This window comes from Crocodylus porosus, unplaced genomic scaffold (genome assembly GCF_001723895.1).
Source record: "Crocodylus porosus isolate Cpor-Errol unplaced genomic scaffold, CroPor_comp1, whole genome shotgun sequence".
Lineage (NCBI taxonomy): Eukaryota > Metazoa > Chordata > Crocodylia > Crocodylidae > Crocodylus > Crocodylus porosus.
In genome coordinates, this window is record NW_017728918.1 from 105,774,730 (window position 1) to 105,797,965 (window position 23,236).

The window sequence follows — 23,236 nt, forward strand, 5'->3', positions numbered from 1 at the left end:
CCCAACGATCCTCCTTAGCTTGTTGAAGTCAGCCCTCCTAAAGTCTAGGGCTGTTGCCTTGCTGCAGCCCTTTGCCACCTTACATATAATAATGTGCAAAGCATGGAGAACAAAACAGGAAGAACTGGAGGTCCTAGTATAATTTATAGAATTATGCTGTAATTGGGATTATGAAGATGTGGTAGGATACTTCACATGACTGGAGCATGGATATGGATGAGACTAGCTTGTTCAGGAAGGATAGGCAGAGGAAGAAAGGAGGAGCTGTTGCCCTATATATATAAAAGGCAATGTTCAGGTGTTCTAAGGTGCAGTACAAAATGGAAAGTAAGCCTGTTGAAAGCTTTTAGTAAAAGGTAAGAGGGAAGAGCAGAAGGGGGGAGATGTCAGGGTGGGTGTCTACTATAGGACACCAAACCAGCAGGAGTTGCATGAGCCCTCTGTTAAACTGACAGGTACGAAGTACAGAACTTGCTTCTCATGAGGAACTTTCATTACTGAGACACTTGCTGAGAGAAAAAACACAGCAGTGCACAAACAGTCCAGTAAGTTCTCAGGGTGTGTTTGGGATTAGTTTTCAATACAGATGGTAGATAACCCAACTGGGGGGAAGGTCTTCTTGACTTACTGCTCAAACAGAGAGAAATTAGTTGAGAAAATGAAGGTGAAAGGTAACTTGGGTGACAGTGGCCACAAAATGACAGTAATTAAGATCGTAAGGAAAGGAAGAAAGAGCAGAAGCAGAATAAAGACACTGGATGCCAGAAAAGCAGACTTCAACAAACTTGGGGAACTAGTGAACAGGGCCTTCTGGGAGACAAGTCTAAACAGAAAAAGGAGTCCAGGAGAGCTGACCGGCCTTCAAAGGGGCCCTTTTAAGGAAGGAGTAAGCTATCCTGATGCAAAGGAAGAATGGGAACTGCAACAAGAGGCCAGCCTGGCCAGACAGTAGAGGTGCACTGATGCATTGGTCCATATCATATCAACACCAATAAAAGGAAAATTGACATTATCAGCTATCAGCCTTTTTTTGGCTGATGATGCCGATAACGTTGCCGATAAATGCCCCATGCATGCGCAGTTGAAGCATGCACGTGGCCAGACCAGTACCTTGGAGAGCAGCATCCAGCTCATAAGTCTGTGGTAGGGTGGGAAAGGAGTGAGAAGAGGGAAGCGGTGGGTGGGTGGGTAGGTGGGGGCAGCACACTGAGGCTCATGTGGTGAGGGAGGGAGTGGGGCTGGGGCGGAGGCAGGCACTCTGCAGCCAGGATGGGGCAGGTTGCAGGATAGAGCCACGAGCTGCTTGTCCAGGGAACTTGGGGCATGGGGGAGGGAAAGAGGTGGATCCTGTCACTGCATGTACCCTCAAGGGAGCCATGGGGAGCATGTGACTCCAGATCTGTGCATGGGGTGAGGGCAGGTTGCCACTGCAGGCTGGAGCCAGGGGTGGCACTAGGTTCTTCTGTGTGGAGTGGGGTTTGAGCTAGCCTCACTCCCTCCCTCACTACAAGAGCCTTGATCTGCCCTCTCCACATCCCTTCCCCCTCTGCCCCCACCTCTTCCCTCAACAGACTTATTATGCAGACTCTGCTCTCCAAGCTGCTGGGCTGTGTATTGGCAGTCGGACTGGTATGGGCTGATATCGCTCGTTACTAAATCGGCCATTGGTATCAGCCCAAAAAATCTTTATCACCGGACCCCTACTAGATAGCAATCTCTTCAATGAAACTCAAAACAGAATCCTACCAGAATTGGAAACCCAGTCACAGTACTAGGAAAGAGAATAAGGGCATTGTATAGGCATGCAGGTAGAAAATTAGGAAGGCTAAAGCACAATTTGCAATGCAACTGACATAAAAGGCAATAAAAAGAGATTCTACAAGTATGCCAAAAGTAAGATATAGACTAAATAAACTATAGGTCCCTCAGATTGCAGAAGGAAATCTAGCTATGGATGATATATAGAAGGCTGAAGTTTTAATGCCTTTTTTACTTCAGTCTTTTCAAATAGGGCTAGGTACCTGATGACGTGCATTGTTGACCGTCAAAACAAGGAAGGAGACAAACTGACTAGAGCAGTGGAATAACAGATTAGGGATTACTTAGAGAAGCTAGATGATTTCAAATCAATAAAGCTGGATGGGCTACACCTTAAGGTACTGAGGGAATCACTTGAAGTAATTTCAGAGCCCTTGGGCTTGGTGGGTGAGACCCCAGAAGATTGGAAGAGGGAAAATCCCATCTTTAAGAAAGAAAAGAAAGAGGATCTAGGAAATTACAGAGCAGTCTGCCTGACTTCTATACCTAGAAAGATCATGGAACAGGCCCTCAATCTATTACAGGCACCTAGAACAGAACAAGGTGATCAGAAACAGTCAGCATGGATTCACCAAGAGCAAGACATGCCTGAACAACATGATTTCTTTCTAGGATAAAGTGACAGACTCTGTGGATGTGATAGATCTTGATTTCAGCAAGGTTTCTGACACTATCTCCCATGACATTCTCATTAACAAGGTAAAGAAATAAAGACTAGGTAAAAGTACTGTAAGGCCAGTACATGACTGGCTCCACCAACAAAGAATTGGGAAGAGGTACCAAGTGGGGTTTCCAAAGTATCTGTCCTCGGTCTGTTATTGCTCAACATCTTCATTAAATTATTTGGATGATGAGACGGAGGGTACACTTAGCAAATTGGTGGATGACAGCAAGTTGGGTGGAGCTGCAAACTGCCTGGAGGGCAGGGCTGGATGCAGAATGATATGGAGAGACTGGAAAGATAGCTCGCAATCTATCAGACAAGATAAAACAGGCAGGGCAGCTAGGATCTGGAACCAACTTCCAAGGGAAGTGGTGCTGGCTCCTACCCTGGGGGTCTTTAAGAGGAGGCTTGATGCCTACCTAGCTGGGATCATTTGAGCCCAGCTTTTTCTTTTCTCCTGCCCTGGCAGGGGGCCAGGCTTGAAGATCTATAAGGTCCCTTCTGACCCTACTTCTATGATTCTACGAAAATAAGGGCAAGTATGAAGTCCTACAACTGGAACAGAACTGCATTTCCCAGGGAGACTAGGAAATGACTGGCTAGGCTGCAGAGAAGGACCTGTGAATTACAGTGGACCAGAAGCTGAATATGATCCAAAAGTGTGCTCTTGTTGCAAAAATAGCCAACAGCACAGTAGGCTGTGCTAACAGGAATGTCATTGGCAAATCAAGGGAAACAATTATTCAGCTGTACCCACTGGTGAGGTCCTGCATGAGTACTGTGCCCAGTTGTGGGCCCAAAACTTCAAGAGGGATGTGGACAGATTAGAAAAAGTCCAGCACAAAGCAACAATAATACTTAGAGAACTGGGAAGCAAGACTTTTGAGGGGAAACTGAAAGAACAGTAGGGTTATTTCATCTTGAGAAGAGAAACTGGAGGGCAAGGGGGATTTAATACAGTCTTCAAGTATCTGAAGGACAATTACAGAGAGGTTGGAGACGGACTTTTCTCTATGACCATAAAGGATAAGGACTAGGAGTAATGGCCTCAAACTGAAGCATAGGAAAATCAAGGTTGGAGATTAGAAAGACCTTTCTGACTATGAGGCTGATCAAACACTGGCAAAGGCTACCTAGAGAAATTGTGGAATTTCCATCTGTGGAAATTTTCAAGAGTAGGTTGGACAGACACTTGGCTGAGATGGTTTAGTCAGGGACAATCCTGCCTTAAGCAGGAGGCTGAACTAGATGACCTTGTGAGGTTCTTTCCAGCCTGTAACAGGGAGCCAGTGTGGCACGCTAGCCTTGCTGAATAGGCAGGAAGCTGTGCAAAAGCCAGCTGCACTGTAACAAGCTTGCTGTGTGGAGCTGCCACAGGGGGTGGCCTAGCTATTAAGCAAAGGAGAAACACCTGTGGGTTGCTGAGGAGCCACCTGACTGGATGGGGTGGAGCTTAGAGGACAATAAGCTTAGTGTTTGGAGCAAGAAGGACAGTCTGGCTGCAGGAAGCAGATCTTCTGGGAGAATAGGACTGCAGGAGACAGCCTAGCAGGCACCGAAGCTACCCATGAGAGCTCAACAGGAAGTACAGCTTGCAGGATGACATTGTCTTAAGCAAGAGTGACTTTTGGCTTGGAAGACGGTGCTTGTGTTTCAGTTAAGTTGGACACTGGAGGATCAGCTACAGAGAAAGTGTGGAGGTAGCCTAGCCTGGGGACAGAGACCCAGAGGGCTGAGGGATAGTATAGCGAAGGCTGCCGGGCCTGGGGTCGGGGACCCAGTGGATTGAGAGAAGGCCCAGAATGCATGAGACAGGGGCCGGGGGCCCAGAGCATTCAAATGTAAGGCATAGCTGGGGCCCAGATGCCACATGTGGGGCAGCGGACCTGGGCTCAGGGGTGCAGCCAGAATAAAAGGGCCAAGGCTGGGAAGGCTAAGGCCCAGACAGAGGTTCAAGGTCTGAAGCTACACTGGGGCCAGGCAGCCCCATCCAAAGGACCATGGAGTAACATCTGGAGGCCACAAATATAGCCCATAAGGCAACTGGTGCCTTGAGGCCAAGAGGGTCACAGGTTAGTGTCCAAGGGGCAAGACTGGGGCCAGCCAAGTACGAGATCTCCCAGTTGCTTAAAGGGGAATATGGCTCACTCTGGGACCCTGGGGCAGTCTCCCTTAACACCATAATAATTCCATCAAGACATGACAGGCAAAGAGGAGGGAGCAGACCCTGACAAACTACAATGGGGGCGGGAGTCGAATGGCCACCAGGGAGGGTCATGGCTGCCCCTGGGACCTGGTTCTGCTGCACAGCCCTACTTTCCTATGATCCTATAGTGAATAGTAACTGTCAACACTCTCTCAAAGCTATGAAATTTTAGATTCAAGGTAGATGAAGGCACAATCAGTGTCATGATCTGAATTTCATCATGAAACAATAGCTGTAAAAATCAAACCATCAAGGTAATCAACAGCAGCTACTTTGTTCCATGAGACAAAGATATAGTCTGTTTGCTCCCTAATCTTTTTATTTTACTACTTCAGCGTATTAAAAATTAATGCTGGTGATCATGAAAGTGACAGATGGATTTGAAATATTGATAAGAGCCAGTAAAAAAGTAAAAAGCAGAAACTAAATACACTTTCACAAAGCATCCTAATCACTACCTGCGGAGTGCTCTTAGTTCATAATCACTTTGTACTGTTTTTCCTCACATAAGTTTTATTTAATATTGGAAGTGCTGCAAAACTTTTACATATGTGGCAAAGAGCCAGCAATATATATGGGAGTGTTGTGAATGTTTAACTGTGGGGGAGGGAAGAAGAGGATCAGCACTGAGAAGAAATATGGTGAATAGATGGGATGATTGTGCTGTTTCAAACTAGCCATAGGAAGAGATTTAAAAGCCATTTAAAAATCAGTTGCATGCAATTTTCATTTCCTAAATTAGATAAGATGGGGAAGAACAGAGGACAGAACCTATTGGAATTTGGAGTATGAATAAAACTACAAGTAAGGCAGATGTTGAAAGGGCAGCAGCAGGACCGGGCTGCAAAACCCCGAAGACCATGATGAATAGAATGTGACTTATGGCAGGGGAAAATAAAAGCCAGAAAAAAGGTCAATGAAGTCAAAGGTGATGTGTAAGTACAAGCTGTAATGCAAAAAAACCCCAGTGACATTAATAGCAGCTAGATTAGTAATTGCTCATCTCTGGACTTACAATGAAGTTGTTACTATGTGCAAGTATCTGATTTCATACACCTCCTGGTATCCCATTAGAGACTGCGGTCACTGTACTCTCCTGTTCTTGCCAAGAGGCAACACTGTGCAGTAACCACCAAAGAATGGCAAATATTCTATACTTGGTGATTTGTAATGTAAATGACATCCACACTCTGGAAACTACTCAACTATTTTTTAATTAAAAGTTTCAGAAGCTTTTAACAGATGATATCTGATTGCTAGAAAAATTATGTCAAGAGATATTCACAAATGGTACTGCATACACTGAAGTGGTTCTCACTTGTAATACTTTCTAGAATAGTGGGGATCCAAGACTGTCATTGTTTTTATTAGAATTTGCAAAACAATCTACATACACTTAATTCAGCTTGGTTTTGCAATGATTTGGGATTTTCTTCTTGCAGTTTTGAACACAAACTGGTGGGAGTGGAACAAACTCAAGATATCTATCTATTGATATAGATCTCTCTCTCTCTCTATACATATAGATATAGATTTCTATACATCTCTGTGTATATATATTTTACAAGCTTCATCTAGAAATTTTCACTATGCTTTAAGAGCATTATCAACAGCTTAACATCATAAATAATGAAAACTCACATTCTAGTGTGTCAATTAACATGACTCAATATTTTTAAACAATTCTTCTACACAACTTAATAAACATTCAAATTAAGAGAAACACAAATGGAAGGACATTCTCTCAACTGATTTTTCTGTATTTTATTAAACAACAGAAAACAGAAAAATGAAGGAGCCCCCCTTTTCCTCCTCCTCCAGTTCAGGCAAACATTTAAAATCAAACGATTTTGTTTCCCTGTATGACAGTATGGGGCCCAGCCAGTAGTCTTTATTTAGATGAACTACTGAAATCAGCAGCAATTCTGCTACACTACTAGGTAGCATCACAATTGGCTGTGGCCCCGTTTTGACTGTACTATACCAAGTCTTAAAAATCTTAACACAGCCCTCTGCACTAGAGGGCTGCTCCCTGGGCCACCCCAACCCTTAGGGGAGGCTATTAATAGGCAAGGGAGAGGACAGATTGCCAAGGAAAAGAGCAGGCTGTCAACTGGCACCGCCACAGGAGGTTTCATCCCCAAGAGAACACTGCCCCACCCCATCCTACCAATCAGCTGACTGGTGGGACGGGAGGCCATTCATCCCTGGTGGCAACCCTCTCTGTTCCCACTCCAGGAGAATAGCTCCTGTTCCTAGCCAGGGGCTGGCCCAGAGCATTGCAGAGGGAGGTGGTGGCATTCTGTGGCTGCAGCAAGGATTCCTGAGCTCCTTGCAACCCCTACACGGCTGTCTCCTTTCCCCTGTCCTGTCCCTCCTGGACCGGTTTTAGCCACCATGCAGCTGTCTCCTGGCACCCCGCCCCACTGGTGCAACCAGAGGCATGCCAGGGGGACTATTCTACCACCCTAGCAATCATTCTGAAGCTGCCTGCTCTCTTCCAGGCCAACTGGCAAGTGGCCAGAGGCTATTCACCCAAGTGGCAACCCTCTTGGGGCTCCAAGGCAGCTCAACCCTGCCCGACTCCCTGACAGCTTGCTGTTGGGCAGGCTATCGAGAAGCCAGTGCTCAATTTTCCTTGTTCGCTCATCCAGTCCTATAAAACTAGTACCAGGTAATATTGAAAAAGGCCAGGGGAAGATCATAAATGATTTAGAAAAATAACATTTTCTGATTTTAAGCAAGTCTTTTAAAAATCTAAGTCGTAAAATAGCTTCCACCATTTAACTAGCTGTAGTCTCATCCTTTCTAATGGTGACAATTCCCTTAAATGTGAGACTTCACAAGGTGCAAAAAAGGCATTATTAGTCCAAACTGGAGGATTACATCTAAGATCCTTCCTCCTATTCCTCTTCTCCAACAATATATTTTGAAAGGATGAGAGGATAGGTATCAAAGTAACTGAAACATGGAAATAAAGCTCTGGTTTAGTTGCAAGATGAAAGAAGCATGTAAGGTACAAAAAGGGAAAAAAGATGATCCTAATTTACTGAAGAGATGTCAAAGTTTTGAAGATTTATCAAGGGATTAATGATGGCTAAAATGTCAGTGAAATTTACCTTACAGGCAAAGATGGCATGCTTATGTTATATTTTACTCTAAATATAAAGATTTTTATAAATGGTTTTAATAAAAGGTTTCTATAAAGATTCAGATTGTTAATGAATGATTCCCTCAATCCTAACAATAACAACAGAACAAATCATCCAACATTTCACTTCATGCATCAGTCTAATCAGAACAGAATTTATAGCAAAGTTGCAACAGATTAAAACAAATTAATCTGTTTTAGAAGCTAGGCTTTTTAATCAAGACTTTGAATACAACTTATATTCCTAAAAAATAAGGAATCTAATGAAGTACCTAGCAATATAAACAGATATCAGTGCTTACCTTCTGATCCGAGTTCTCATAAAACAGCAGGCCGAAATAGTCCTTTTCCAATAAATTGAGATGTTCACACACCCTGTCAAATAGCACCTGACCCTTAGCTCGTTTCTGAAAAATAAAAAGCACTTTTAGTAAATGGTGGCTTTTTCAAAGCATTAAATTGCTGAAATGCAGTGCCATTCACTGTACATTATACAGATACTTTGAATCATAACTAAAACTGGATAACTATAAACAAAGCTTATACAATATTGAGAAAATTAAAATTCCTTAAGATTGTATTGCTCTATTATTTTTGGACTACTATAAACACTTGAAAGCATTTTTCTCTAAAAGTTTCATCCTAAAGCTTAGTAAAGAAGATTAAGAAAAACCTCACACAGAGAAATACTTCAATACAACTCACACTAGACAACCAGCAGAAGATGTTGAAAAATAAGGGCAAATATTAAAGGCACTTTATAAAATAGCATGGCCCCTGTAATAAAGATAGCACCCTTATTCTTCTACCACAAATGAAACTGCAAACTGTTAACATGTAAACATTCAAAATGAGAATAAGTTATTTTTGTACATTTTCAGTATTGTCAAAGGGATTCCGAACATGCAAAAATATTACCACTGGGTTAGTAGTTTGTTTACAAATCTTGCAGTGTTATCATGGCATCATACCAGCATACAAGTAAATCTAAAATGCATTTTTTACCCAATGCCAGCATTTTTATTCAGAGAAAGTTTGAGTTTTTCTTGGCAAATAAATGAGAACACTTTTGTTTCACTACATTATATTTAGTGAGGCAACACAGTTGTCAGATTGGTTTATCCATTAGCTTTTTTGACTTTTAAAAAAATACAGTAACCAAAGACTGTTTGACACTCAGCCAATATGTTGTAGATCCTTAACAGCAGACTTTCTGAAACAATTAATGGCCTCTGACAGATGTGGGGGAAAAAAAACAAACAAACGGTGCTTTACTTTCAGCTCAGCGCATCCCTGTGCTGAGTGCAGCACGTGCTCAGAAGAGGAGTTGCGTCAATTTGACCTGGCTTGCCCAGCATCTGTATAGATTGTGTGCTTCAGTGAGGCTTTTTGGCGTTTTTATCTAACAGCTGATTGAATTCTTTCTCCACATCTGTCAACAACCAATATGCCTGCTAACTCCTGGCAGACTATGTTCCTAAGTTTAATACACACATTTTACTCAAAATCAAATTATTTCATTCTTTTTTACTGTAATATAACTAGCAGGATTTGTGCCCTGGGAGGGCAGAGGGTGCCAGGAGGAGCAGGAGAAGAAGTCTTGCCTGCTTCAGGGACTCAAAAAAGCTTATTTCTGGCTGTTGCTGCTATCTTAAGGTTTGCCTGCTCTAGCTGTTACTACTATAGTGATACCCTTTCCACCACCCTCCACCCTAAATTACACTACTGTCTTTGACAATGAAAAAAGGAATAGCAGCTAATTCAGACAGTAAATGCTCAAAATGGTTGTAATACACCTACTGTCATGGTGCAATACATTAGAAAATATAATGCACTGATAACAGCATTAATCACCAATCCATCTTCACTCCTTGTCAGGGATTATAGCACATTTCTGGTAGGTTTAACCACTAAGCATTACTGTTCTTTTTCCTGACACATTTTTTTCTTCTTTCCCAAGTAGATTTTACCTTGCTGTTATAGGACAAATATACTGCTCTGGAGAAGCACTTAAGGGTGTGGACGTGCAAACAATTTCCCCATGATTTTACCACAAATTAGTTGCTCCACTGTAACTATCCATATGCCCACTACTCCTCAACAGCAAGGGTGTTAAACATATGGCCCACAGATTCTTGCTTTCTATCCCATGGGGCTCCCAGAGGGGCTGGGAATTTGGAAGTGGAGCTCACCATTGAAATACCAGGTATTGAGCCACACGGGTCATGCACTGGTGGCAGGGAGTGAGCAACAGCTTCATTAACCCCCATGGCAGCCAAGGTCACTCGCTCTGCTGTCTTGATTCTGCCCAGAAGGAACGGCACATTTGACACCCTTACCCTGCAGTAAGTGGGAGCTAAAACAGAGCAACTGAGACCACTTACACCAAGAACTGTATGATTTTATTATAATGTGATCAAATCATAATCATAAGGCACAGCACAATGATGTAAGGGCTCAAAGGAAAGAAAAGAAGAAGTTTAAAATGAATGAAGCTACCATTTTTACAAGTTTGCTGGATATCTGCTTTAGGAACAATTTTATGGGGAAAAATGCCTCGCTATAACCTCATCTCTGATTTACAAAATACTCTAATATAAAAAACAGGAAAAACAAATTTGCTGTGTATTTATATTATGCAAAGGATAATGCAACCAACCACCTTAGCTTTGACACAATTGCTTAGGTGCCAATTTAAAGTGACAAATAAGTACATTTAGATGGTAAACTCCAGAGTGCAGAGGCTCTCTTAATTGGTATGTGTAAAGTATTCAGCACAGCAAATCCTAATCTGAGACTAACACCAAGACAATGTTTGTTTTGCAGCCATAGTAAATATTACAGTCATGATTTAAACTTCAAATACACACATGATCCGTTAGGCTTCAGAAAGCACACACTGCTGTAATGCTTGAATCTGTTTACTTAGCTACAAGAAGTAAAATCATTCCAACTGGAATAAATGTTACATACGCATTACTCGAGTCAAAAGTCGTACCTTAATTTAATTTTGACCTATTAAATTTTCCACCAATTAATACTTTGTGTTGTTACTGTAATCAACATCAGGAGGAAATACAATTTTTTTAAGTATAGTAATTCTCTCTTATTAACCTTTAGTTATTTTTTAATCTGTACACTTGTCACTAGATATATACTCCTGTAGGCACTGCTTATTTATGACAAATACATAGTAGTATTTTCAACTAAAATGTCTACTTGATAAAACAGAGTATGTGAGCAAAATGTATTTTACATATTCTCACTCTCCATTCCTCTCCTCCATCCCAAAAAAGTTTTATGCACCCTAAAAAAAAATTTGCAACTACTCACAGTTCACCAATTTAAAGAATGGCATGCCTAAGTTTGTCAGGATAATTTGCCTATTGTTTTGTTTTCAGTTACTGCCGTTCAATGTGGCCCTTTATTATTCATCACTATTACAATTAAAAAAAACCTCTTCAGCAATTAGTTCTAAGTATATTCACGATTTTTCACCCATCACTGTTTATGAAGGGCATTTCAGCTGGTCTAAAAGTCCTGAACATGCTGCTAGTAGTGATTTGAGGAAAGGCAAAGATCATTCTGCAGAAAATCAACTTCTGGAACAATTCCATGATATGCTCAACCTACTGAATTTAATCATATTATGGCCTTTACTGTCTGTCACATCCTGTATAAATTTAGGGTACATTTTAGCATTCAACAGACACACTAAGCATCCTTACACATTCAGTGTGAGGGGATACCAAATATTATAATTTTACATTGCTTTGTGCACTTCTCCAATGTGTTACTTAGGAACCTTTCAATAGTGCATTAAGTACTACAAGGAAACTAGTCATTTATTTTCTCAACTCCCAGTACTTGGGAAAACTGGTTTCAAGTAGCACATTATTCTGGTCAGGTTTTTTTATTTATTTGAACATGCTAAGTATTTATATTGGGGAAGATCAGGTTGAAATTATCGCTTCTCGGCCTCTTGAAGGCTCAGATCAAGTGCTGTACTTGAAGTAAGGTGGTGAAGTTGGGATGGCATTTTAGTTCAGTAGGGACCTACCTTTTTGGTAGACATGACAAACTAGCCCTGCATCCTTCCCGAGTGCCACTTCAATTCCCTTGTGCAATCCGCTGCTTTGCTTTCCGCTCACTACCCTGTGCTCCCTCCTTGACCTGATGCTTTGCTTTCTGCTCCCTGCTTTATCTGCCACTGTGCTGTCCGTCCCCTGTCTAATCAGTTACTCACAGAAGCTGCTTGTGCTATAGGTTGGCTACCCCTGCTTTAGTTCCTGTGGAAATCTATAGGGATAGAGACAAAAGTTACACAAACTAGTAAAGTGATTAGAAACCGATTTAAACCTGTAAGAGGACAGAAGTTCAGTGGACATAAACCAGTTTCAAAATGGCTGAAACTAGTTAAGATAAACCTGGTTGAACGTACTATCAGAGTTAACTGATTTAGTTTAAACTGGTTTATGAAACTTCTGTCCCACACCCCTTCCTGGTTCAAGTTAAATCAGTCTCCCAGCAACCCAGAATGCTTTCCTGCCCTGGGCTCAGCTGTCTGCTCCAGAAAGGAGGGCTGGGCCCAACCCTCTGCTCTCTAACTGGGGCAGGAGGGCTGGCTCACTGGCCAGCTTACTGGCTCCCCCCAGGCAAACACCGGCTAGGGCCTGGGGCCAGGGAGGGGGATTACATTCACTCCCCACCCCTTTCCCCCAGGTACAGAGCTGCCCTGCCCTGCTAAGACTTTGTGCTGGCTGCAACTACAAATCCCAAAGGCACCTGGAAGCAGAAAGAGAAAGTGAGGACCAACCCTGAGAGTCCTACTGCTCTGATTGTGGACTGCAAATCCCAGAGATTCAGGGGCAGCAAGAAGAGTAAGCAAACACACAGCCCAGATTGCATTTATATCTCTTCAGTTTATTGATTTTTAGAGAAAGAACTCTTCTTGTTCAAGCTTTTATGAACCCAGTGCCACTACCTTCCCCTCCCAGCACCCAGGCAGAGCATGCGTTGGGTCCTGGCCAAGCCCCCTTCGCTCCAGCAGGGCTCTCTCTCTTCCCTCTCCTTGGGCACTGGTTGGCAGGCGTGTTCTAGTGCCCCCCAGCTTCTGGCTTGAGCCACTGCGGATATGTGGCTGCATTTCGTGAATCAAAAGTGAATGTGTTTTCACTTGCTTATCAGTTCAATCTCTGCAAAGTGCTAAAGTGCAAAGACTGAACCAATTCAGCCTCAGGCTTTTTGACTGTCTGTACTTAGCTTAATAGTCTGAGTTGTTGTGAAATAAGCTTTGTTTTCTTCAGACTAATTTTACCTTTGCCACAGAAAGTTCCAGTATGCCCAAGAGGCAGAACTGTCACCTATAGTCCTCATCCCAGAGGTTTAACTGGTCATATCACAAACCCAAGTCACTGAGCACCATGAAGACTGTGTACTTGACTGTGGGGGAAGGGGGCACCAAGTTCCATAGAGAATAGGGATGGGGATGCCACATGCTGGAAAGCCTTACCTGCCTATATATAAGAGATGAGGCACAGACTCCAGAGGCCACCATTCTCCTGCCCTCTCTAGATTGTTACCCTGATGTCCTGTTCACTCACTCCTAGTTACACTACTGACTCCATGACCAAATATATCATGATGCTGCAGCTCTTTGGCATCCCTTCATCTACACAAGATGATGGGTATTGCAGTCTATGATGCAGATGGCTTGCAGTGTCTCATGTGATTTGCATGATCTGTAGCAATGGTTACAAATGTATGTTACGGTTGGGTGGTTCAGGGGCTGCCTGCTTTCTATGGGCTGCTGGAGCCAATTTCTATTGCGGACTTTGATGCCCTAGTGGAGTGACGCCACTTGTTATGATCATTTGCCAAGGTTTCCCATTGGTCAGGATCAGTTCTAAATGCCTCCATATCTCACGTGCATGTGTCTGTAGCAAAGCATGTGTCCTGTAGTTCCTGTTCCCTCCAATAGTTCCCCATATAGCATGTCCTTGAGTACACGTCCATCTTCCAAACTGCTCAGATGGCTTACCCAGTGCAGTCACCCACGTTTGAGTAGGGCTGTCATACTTGGTAAGTTTGCCCCTTGAAAAACCTCTGCGTTTGTAACTTCATCTTGCCATTTAAGGTTGAGTATGTGGTGTAAACAGCACAGGTAGAAGCTGTTTAACCATTTTTCTTCATGTGCATAAGCTGTCCATGTTTCACCAACATACATAAGAGTGCTGAGTATGCAAGCCTTGTACACTAGCCTTTTTTTCTTTTATGGTAAACTTTAAGTTCTTCCATGCTCTTTTAATTAGTCTGTTGCGAAGGTGGTGGCAGCCTTTCTGATGAGAACATTAAGTTCTTCATCCAGTGAGAGGCTGGTGGTCACTGAAGAACCTTGATAGCTGAACTTTTGGACAACTGCTAGCTGGTTCTCATTAAGGATGATAGATGGATTTTGTGCAACTTCCTGTTTTCTTTATGCTGATGGTAAGAGCAAATGCCTGCCAAGCTCTTGAGGACATCCATGAGTTCTTGTAGTAGGTCTTTATTGTGGGCTATAAGGGCAGCATCATTAGCAAATAGAAGCTCCCTGATGGGCACCTTTCTAACTTTAGTCTTTACCTTAAGTTGTGGCAAGTTGAAGAGTTTCCTGTCTGATCTTGTGTGGAGGTACATTCCACCTTCCCCGTCTTTAAATGTGCAATTCAGGAGTACCAAGAAGATTACAGACGGTGTGGGGGCAAGAACGCATCCTTGCTTCACTCTGCTTTTCCATTAAGAGATTCTATCAGTGCTACTAAAGCGAATTCCTTTCTATGTAACAAAAACAATTTTTAATAATTTAGTATTTATATAAATAGCTTCTCCAGTATCTTCTTGTGTAATTAAAAGAATCCAAGTTTTTATTTTAATTCACTTCAAGATTTCAGTCAGATATGAGAAAACTTAGAATTTTACTTGGCATCTCAAAAAAAGGTTCCTTTTGATTGCATGAAAGATTACAATCTTAGCAAATAATTACAATGATTCTAGTATATTTATCTCTCTCTCCTTCCCCTTCAAAGATTGGTGGCATAAACAAGGTACTTCCATATGCATTCATGGTTCATAATTAAAACCAGACCTATGATCTACTTTCTGGGTACTCAAGTTTTAGCACAGAATTTTTTGCACTGGAGACAGCAGTAGACAACAGACAAAACAAAGAGGTTCAGATCAGTTTGCTTACAACATATAATCAGGGTGAAGAGATTAGGCATGCAACTTGTGGAAATGCTCTTTCAAAAACTAAAATACAATCTGTTGCTAGCACCAATGAATGAGAAGCATGTAGCCTTCCAGCTTGAACTGAGTCCTACATGCCTGTTCTGCTATTTGTGGTATTTATCAATAGGGCCAGAACATGGCATTTTCAGAGGTCTGGCAGTTTAAAAGAATTTTTGCATTTGCTTATCCCACAGATTTCAGTAGACGCCATACACCATTGCAATTCCACTGAAACGCCATCAACTGCCTATGTGTAGGCCCTGGCAACACTAAAGTTATTGTGTCGAGCAGACAGTGAGAGAAAGCTCACAATATGCTAGGCTCCTTGAGCTATGTATTGCATGATAGTTCAGTTACACAGTACAAGTAACTAAGGTCAATAAAGGAAGGTAGGCACAAAATGAAACAAAACAAACAAACAAACAAACAATAAGCCCTTGTTTGTGCTGCCACAAAAGAAATGAAAGCTTGCATTCAGGACTGCGTTGTTGAGTTGACATTAGGAGCTTTAACCTTGGCTAGGTTAAAATTTTTAAAAAGCCACATTTTCAAAAGTGGCTTAGATGCTTAAGGGATTGCTCAAGGAAGGCCTATGGACTTTTCGAACCCAAGTCCCTTTTGAAAAATTTACTTTACTTTAAAAAAAGACCAAAAAATATATTCCTTTAAAAAGAAATATATGTTCCTCCCACCATCTATTTAATTTACCTAGCTTGGCTTCAAAATTACAGGGGAAATAAATAAATAAATAATCAAGTGCACTCTTCTAAATTTCATCCACAATAACATGTACAATACATTATGACAAGCACATTCAGGGAAGAGATACAGAGCTCATGTAAAATTTATGAAGTCAGAGGGGTGGAAGGGGGCCTTATAAAAACATACAAAGCTTTTCCCCCAGATCAGCCTTTATATCACTGATTCTGATTACATGCAGCATATTTTTGTCAAACTATGCATCAAGAAAACCCCCCTGGGTCACTTCAGAAAGAATACATGCTATGGTTAATTAAATCTCTAGAGTCACTTTCTAACAGTAAAACTTTTTTCACGCCAGGGTCAAATAGAAAGCGTTACTATATGCTAATTTGACTAAAAACTATAAAATGCATAGAAACTTATTATTTGCCCAGAGGTGCTCTAGAGACTTTTAAAATATTCTCCTATTCTATTATTATTATTTTAAATTTGGAGAAAGTCTCCAAGAAGAGTAAGCCTTTTGTACCCAAGACTTCTAAAAATTTATAAGCAAACATTCCCATATTTGTCAGTAAATCATGGTTTTTCCAGTAACAGGAACTTAAAATTACTGCACAACTGTTAAACATACTGGCAAAATCTACTGATCTGTTGAAGATTTTCCCACAATTCTTGGTACTTTTAAATGCATTTAAGAGACCAAAAAAAGATGACATATCTTTCAAAGGAAGAAGAAAAAATTGATCAAATCAGTCAAAATCCCTCTGAGAAACAAAAATTACACAAAAAAAGAATATGCTTTAAAGCTTGCTGTTTACATACAGAAGATTCTCTTGCTCATGTAAAAAACATAAGGATCATCCAGCAGTAATTTTTTTCTTATACTTTACATTTTAAAAGACTCTTACCTCATTAAAGGAATCTTAATATTTCATATTATCATTTAAAAAGCCTATGTTAAAAATTCAAGCTTGGAAGTCAAGTACATAGAAGTTAGAGAATGACAGACAAGGAGGCCTGTGCAATCCCTTGTGTTTATGCATTATTACAGTCTTAAATTACATTATTGGTCAGTATTTTTTCCTACTTAATCTCTGCCCTTCAGTGTACAGATGGAGCATGTTCCAAGTCCGCATCAGGGCTGTTTATGAAAGGAGGCCCTTTGTGGGATCTATGCTTTATTTGTTACAAAAGTTAAGTGTCGAATGAAGAGGCAGAGAACTTCAGAAAGACGGTTTCAGGGTGAAAGCTACTGAATGTTAGATTCTGTTCCTGCCTCCCTTGCAGAACTGCCCCGTGATTCTGGCAAGCGCACACAACCAAAATATTCACAGCTGGCCACCTGTTGTGTACACTTCACTAAAGTGCCCAATTTGACTCCTGGGGCCAAATACGAGATCTGAGTGCAACTGAAATCCATGCGGGTTGTGCTTTGAGCATACTACACAGTATAAGAATGGTAAGCATTCAAGAAAATCAGGATTCAAGTTGGGTATAAAAATTACTGGACACTGAACAGTTTAGGCTTTAACCCATTTCTTGGTTTTCTTGCTGTAAGGCAGGGATGATAAACCCCATCTATTTCTCATAAGGGTGTGAGGATGAATTCAACAATGCTTATGTAAAGCTTGGATTCTATGGTACATTTCCAGGAGGAAATTAGTAATAGCCTTGTATTCAACTATCTGAAGGCTGTCTGGTAAACTAAGCTTTGATTACATATTGAATGAGGAGATTAAAAAAAATGCTACTGGAACCTAGTATGTTTTTATTTCTTTCTTTTACAGGAACAACAGAAAGCACATCTGGCACAAGGGCAACTACCCTATCAACTTCAAGTCCCTGTTCTCAATTATAGATGAACTACAGCTTTCAACAAAATTCATTACCATGGACAAAACAACACTTTCCGCCTCATCTTGGTCTCAGAAGAAATAAGTCACCCAGGGACAGATGCACGGAATAGAAAATTTCAGCACAAATGAGTTTTATAATGAGATGTCTTGGACATAATTAACTATAGGGGCTGCCACCTGCACTGCCTGTAAATATACGTGGGAAGAGGTTACAATTAAAACCTGCAAACCTTTACTCACAGGAGTAGTCTCATTTTATCCAAGCAGCCCTTTTAGCTTTAAGGGGATGCCTGATATAAAAAAAACATGTGCTTTACTGGGACCAGTTTTTTTAAAGGGTGCCAAGTATAACATTTCCATTTCAGAAAACAAGTGGTAAATGAACATAGCAGTTGCATCAAACCCCTGGTTGTTCAAGACAGAAATTAAGATGTGCAAGATACCCAGTCTGAGGAACCAGTGTTATCAACTTCTTAAACTGAACACAAACAAATAATTCTATGGCATATATACTAGAGAGTAATTACATGCATTAACTTTTTTTTAATGAAAAAGAAAGCTCCCTGTTATTTTAAGCAAACACTTTTTCTTTAAAAGATTTTCAATTAATAGCTATTAAAAAAACCCCCCAAAACAAAACAACCCACTAGAAACTAGGGTAAGAGTGTGCAGGTCATGTGATGTTGTCATCAATAAAACCTCTAACTGATCTATTAAGCTATGTCTTAGTGGCTTCACCAATTCTTTTCCTTCAAGTTTGGTGGGGTATATTTTAACTTTTATGCTGAGTTCAATTCAGAGATTTGTTTTTAAACTGTAAATTTAGAATTTTAAAAAATTTAGATCTTCCTAGGAGAAAAGAAAGACATTTCAATTAATCTTCACAAACTGTAAGTAACCACAGAACTCTTGTGTCAACTCCGATATATTTCAGTTATTCATACGTGCATAAACTATGGTCACGTGGACTCTTTTAAATGCCTTTTGTCATGAAAATTTAATTAGAACAGTGCCCCAGAGTAGGAAAAAAATCCCAACATAATCTTCATTTGCTTTACACTCACAGCGAACAGCCAGCCAGTACTTTCTATCATATAGAAATTACCCTCCCCTCTACTAGAGCATAGACAAATTACACTTTAAGTAAATACAGATTCCTTAATGGCTTGTTATTCCAACATGGCTTTGCGTTCTCCTGCTTTAGAAAATACAGTACAAAAAAAAGCAACTCTCTATTCACAATGAAAGAATGACAGCTAGGACCTTTTAATAAAGGGACACAACTCATTTATGAGGAAAGGTGTTTGTCAAAACAACATCCCTTTTCCTTGCTTCAAAATAGTTTCAAACCAGGTTCCTATAAACTATCAAATATATGAGTATCCCAACACGCTCCTTACTATCTAACATATCAGTATTTCTTCCAGCACTCTCCTTGGGTTTTTTTTCCTGCATGGAGTCACTTCTTTGGTATTTTTTTCAGCCTGCTTCTGCTTTCCCTGAGGAAGGGCATCTGATGTCTTAAAACTTGTGCAAAAGTTCTCCCCACTATGCAGCTGGTCCAATAAAAGGTACCATAAAAAAAATCTTTGCCTCTCAAAAATTCCTGGGTCACCACAGCTACAGCAACACTCCAACTCTACAACAACATTTTCCTCCATTTATATACGTGTCCATTCACATCGCCTAAGTGTTGGACTACTGAATCATGAAACTAAGCTGTTCCTTTCTTTACCTGAAGAGCTTTTTATTATTTTGCCATTATTCATGACATCTCATATTACAAGCAAAAAATAGATACTAAAAATCTTAGTTTACATAAATGTTTTTATTGTCTGTTTAGTTTACAGTATTAGAACTTTAAAATGGTCATAGAAAGTGTTTTAAGTACATTTATATGAACAACACATAGTTCAGTAACCCAGAAGGTTTATTTTCAGTCAATTTCTCCCAAAAGTTCAACAGCTGGCATGAGGAAAACAATTCTGCTGCTGTGAGGCATCTGAAGATACATGGACATTGTCAGCAATGACAGTTATAGAAATAGAGATTTTAGATTAGCACTACAAAACACATTTTAACATTTTCTCTGCACACATTTTAGCTATTTTAGTGCTAATCTAAAATATAACCTATTTTGCCAAGGTCAGCACATGAAAGTATGTAAAAACTGCCTTCCTTAACATTCTCAAATGCTGCAATCACTTCCAATTTTCCTGATATTCACAATCTGTGAGTATCTCCTACCTGCTTTCTCCATACAGTTTCCCTGTGCATATATTCTTCTCTATCCTGTAATTTGAAGTTTCTTTACTGCACTGAATTCAACTCGACGCCATCTGCTACTCTGACTACCTGTGCACCAGAGATGTGGGTTTTCTAGAAAATTTTGAATTGGAAAATTTTCCAATGCCCTAAATAGAGCGTGATCTGATTTAGCATGTTTATTTGACTTATATTTAGTAAACAACACTAAAAAAGTACCCCAATGTTAATTTTGTATCCCAATAGCCATAAGTATTTGAACTGGAATACTGGATTATGAAAAATAAATAAATACAGCACACAATGTGGTTTAAATGTCATATTCAAACAAATTCAAAGCTTTAGGTGGAAAGAAATTATTTTTATTAGAATACTTGTAAAAATGTAAAGACTACACAATAGCATGTACTTCCCTCACATTGTCTGTTTAAATTTAAGGAAAGAAATAAAGGCACTGAAAATCACTGACACACTAATTTTAGCACACCCAAAGAACTGTGCATGATGTGCCATGGTTGTCCACTCATTTACTTCAACAGAGTTTAACTCTCTTCCACTGAGGTCACTGCAGCACCTCCAGTTTCACTGTCACTATCTGTAGAATCACTTGCACCACTTATTAGTTCCATTTCAGAATCAGATTGAGGCAAATCTGATTCAGAACTACTTGAACCGCATTTGCTTTCACTAAAGAATGGTTTTACCAATGAGTCTAGGGGCAAGGGCAACTTGTCATCATACTGCATCTTCTTCACTTATTGTGCTTCTGACTGATTCTCCAGAAGCAAAGAGATTTTGAGAAATACAAACAAGTTTAGCGGTGCATTCATTTGTCAATCTGTTCCTCTTTTTGGTCTTGGTTGAGCTGAAAGCCTTCCAGCTCCATGCACAGAAGCTGCTGTTGGTTTAAGGCTTAGGATCCTTAGAGCAATCCTAGACAACAGTATCCCTTTCACCACGTGAGAGGAGACATTCTCTACTGCCCACCAAATGATGTCTTTGCTCCAAAGTTTTTCTTTTGTGTAGTATTCAGCAACATCTGTCATCACAGCTATTTCGTCAATGTTGGGGATGTTCTTAGTTACTTCCGTAATTCTATTGGGAGCAGTGGATAATTCATCTTCTGATAAATGTTGTCCTCTGTGTTGAGGATCCAAAAGGTTTGCTGATGAATTAACTGGATGCAAGCAAAACTCAGATCTCTTAGCATACATTTGTTTTAGTACTACTACAGCTACTTTTTTGGATACAGATGGAGGCAAAAAGCTCAATTAGATTTTCATTCAGTTGTCTGAATATCTCTGGAATATTTGAAAGGCTTGGTGCATCTCCTTCATGTTTCTTGATAGCCACTGAAAACTGGTAGTAGCAAACTGAGTGCTCCTGGAACTCGAACCCAGAACACATCGTTGTCGAGAATCTGTTTCCAAATATTCACGGGAATAATCTGGGATACTGCATCATCTATTGAAGCACAGTGCAAACATTTCTTGGTGTGCAGCAGACTTATGTAAACATTTTGTACCCGAGTCCCATCTAGTTTCTCCTGGCAATAAAAGTGCACTTTCCTTTCCCTGCTTCTCTTTCTGTAATTTCTTCAAAGTGATTAGCAACATGATGATTGTTGCATATCTTCACAATTGCCTTGAAGTTGGTCAATACTGTCTTCATAGTATTCACATTTACTATGTCCTTTGCCTGAAGATTCAACCACGAGCAGGACAGTCAAATACTATTAAATGAGAATACTTTGCCTTTAATATTTGCCATGCAGTTTTCATGTTACTCATATTATCAGTTACAAGGGCTTGTACCCTGGAAGGACTTGCACTTTCAATCACTTCACTCAGTAATTTGGCTATGTAGTCACCTGTATGATGAGAAGATTTGGTAGCAACTGCTTTCAGGAATATTGGTTCAGGTGTTGCTAACGTAATGTTCAATAAAGGATTTCCTTGTATACCAGTCCATCCATCTGACATCAGCATCAGTGATTCTGCTTGACCAATCCTTTGACTAACCATTGTTTGAATTTTGTCATACTCTCTAAGAGAGAATGTGATAAGCAATAACGTGATGGTAACATATATGATGGGCGAATTAGTTTGTAATGTTCCTTCCAGTATTGATTTTCACTAATGGAAAGAGGTGTACCACTTGCAAATATAGCTCGAGCTAATGTCTCATCTGCTTTTTTCTGATCTTCTTTTGACATTTGTCCAAAAAGCTTGATAAAAAGCTTGACTGTCTTGAGCAGCTACTCATGATGGATTGCATATCTGGTGACAGCAATCTTGAAAGTGAGGATCCTGTTTATTCACCCTCCCACAATATTTACATCTACCAACTTTCTTCCTTCCTTCAGTGGCTTGCACTTCACTATAATGAAGCAGCACATTAGGTTTTTTTTCTGATTAGGCATTATTATGACTACTTTAAAGCAAAAAGCACTAAAGAACTAACAGATCTTATGCAAACACTTCCAACTTCCCCAACTCAAGAAAAGAAATGAGACACTGCTCTGTGTGTTTGCTGAACTAAAAGTGAAACAAAAAATAATCACAGTTTTAGTTTGGGTTTTGCTTTCACTTCCAGTCTGAGATGAAATAAGAATTTTAGCTTTGGTTTGATTTGACCTGCACAGCCAATTAGGTGAATTCATAACTTGATTTTTGGTCTGGATTATTATGTGAATAATAATTTACCCTCCTGTTTACAAATCAACAAACATATATGTACTCTCTCACACACTTCCAAGGGATAATCACCTGAAAAACATTAATTACAACTTTGAAACTGCCAAGTTTGCCTAATATTGGATTGGTATCCATTCATTGTAACCAATGAATTTTATTTCATTCCAATTTAATCGCTGTAGAGAACAGTTAATTTTTTGAAATGGAAAATTTCCCATGGAAAAATAAAGAACTGGAAAAATTTTCCACCCCACATCTCTGCTATGTACAAAAGTTAAATCAGCTCTCAAGGACCTCAAAAAAGAAACTGAGACACTGATGTGAGAAGTGATCACAAAAGCAAAAGGAGGCATAGCCCAGCCCTAGGGTAGGAAGGGGGCATAGCCTGGCCCTGAACCAGTTGCGCAGGGAGGAGGAGTGTGGCTTGGCCCCAACTTGGCCAAATGGGAGAGAAAGGGGCATGCCCTGCAGGGGGATGGGGATGTGGCCCAACCCCAGCTTGACCAGGTGAAGGGAAAGGGGCATGGTCTGGACCCACAGAAGGCATGGAGGGAAAAGGGGACATGAGCTGGCCCCAAATCAGCTGCACAGAGGGAAAGGGACATGGCCGGG

The 23,236-nt window shown here is 40.5% G+C and overlaps 1 protein-coding gene across 11 annotated transcripts in view; it reads right to left on the reverse strand.

Moving 5' to 3' along the window:
* The window catches only part of EPB41L2 (erythrocyte membrane protein band 4.1 like 2), a 206,537-nt gene that overhangs the window by 78,120 nt on the left and 105,181 nt on the right, over positions 1-23,236 (reverse strand). For all 11 annotated transcript variants that reach the window (XR_002101685.1, XM_019538042.1, XM_019538038.1 and 8 more), the window contains exon 4: positions 8,142-8,246. Coding sequence is in view for 10 of the 11 variants with exons in the window: in XM_019538042.1 (XP_019393587.1) it covers positions 8,142-8,246 (105 nt within the window). In the remaining variant the exon portion in view is untranslated. The remainder of the gene's footprint in view (positions 1-8,141; positions 8,247-23,236) is intronic.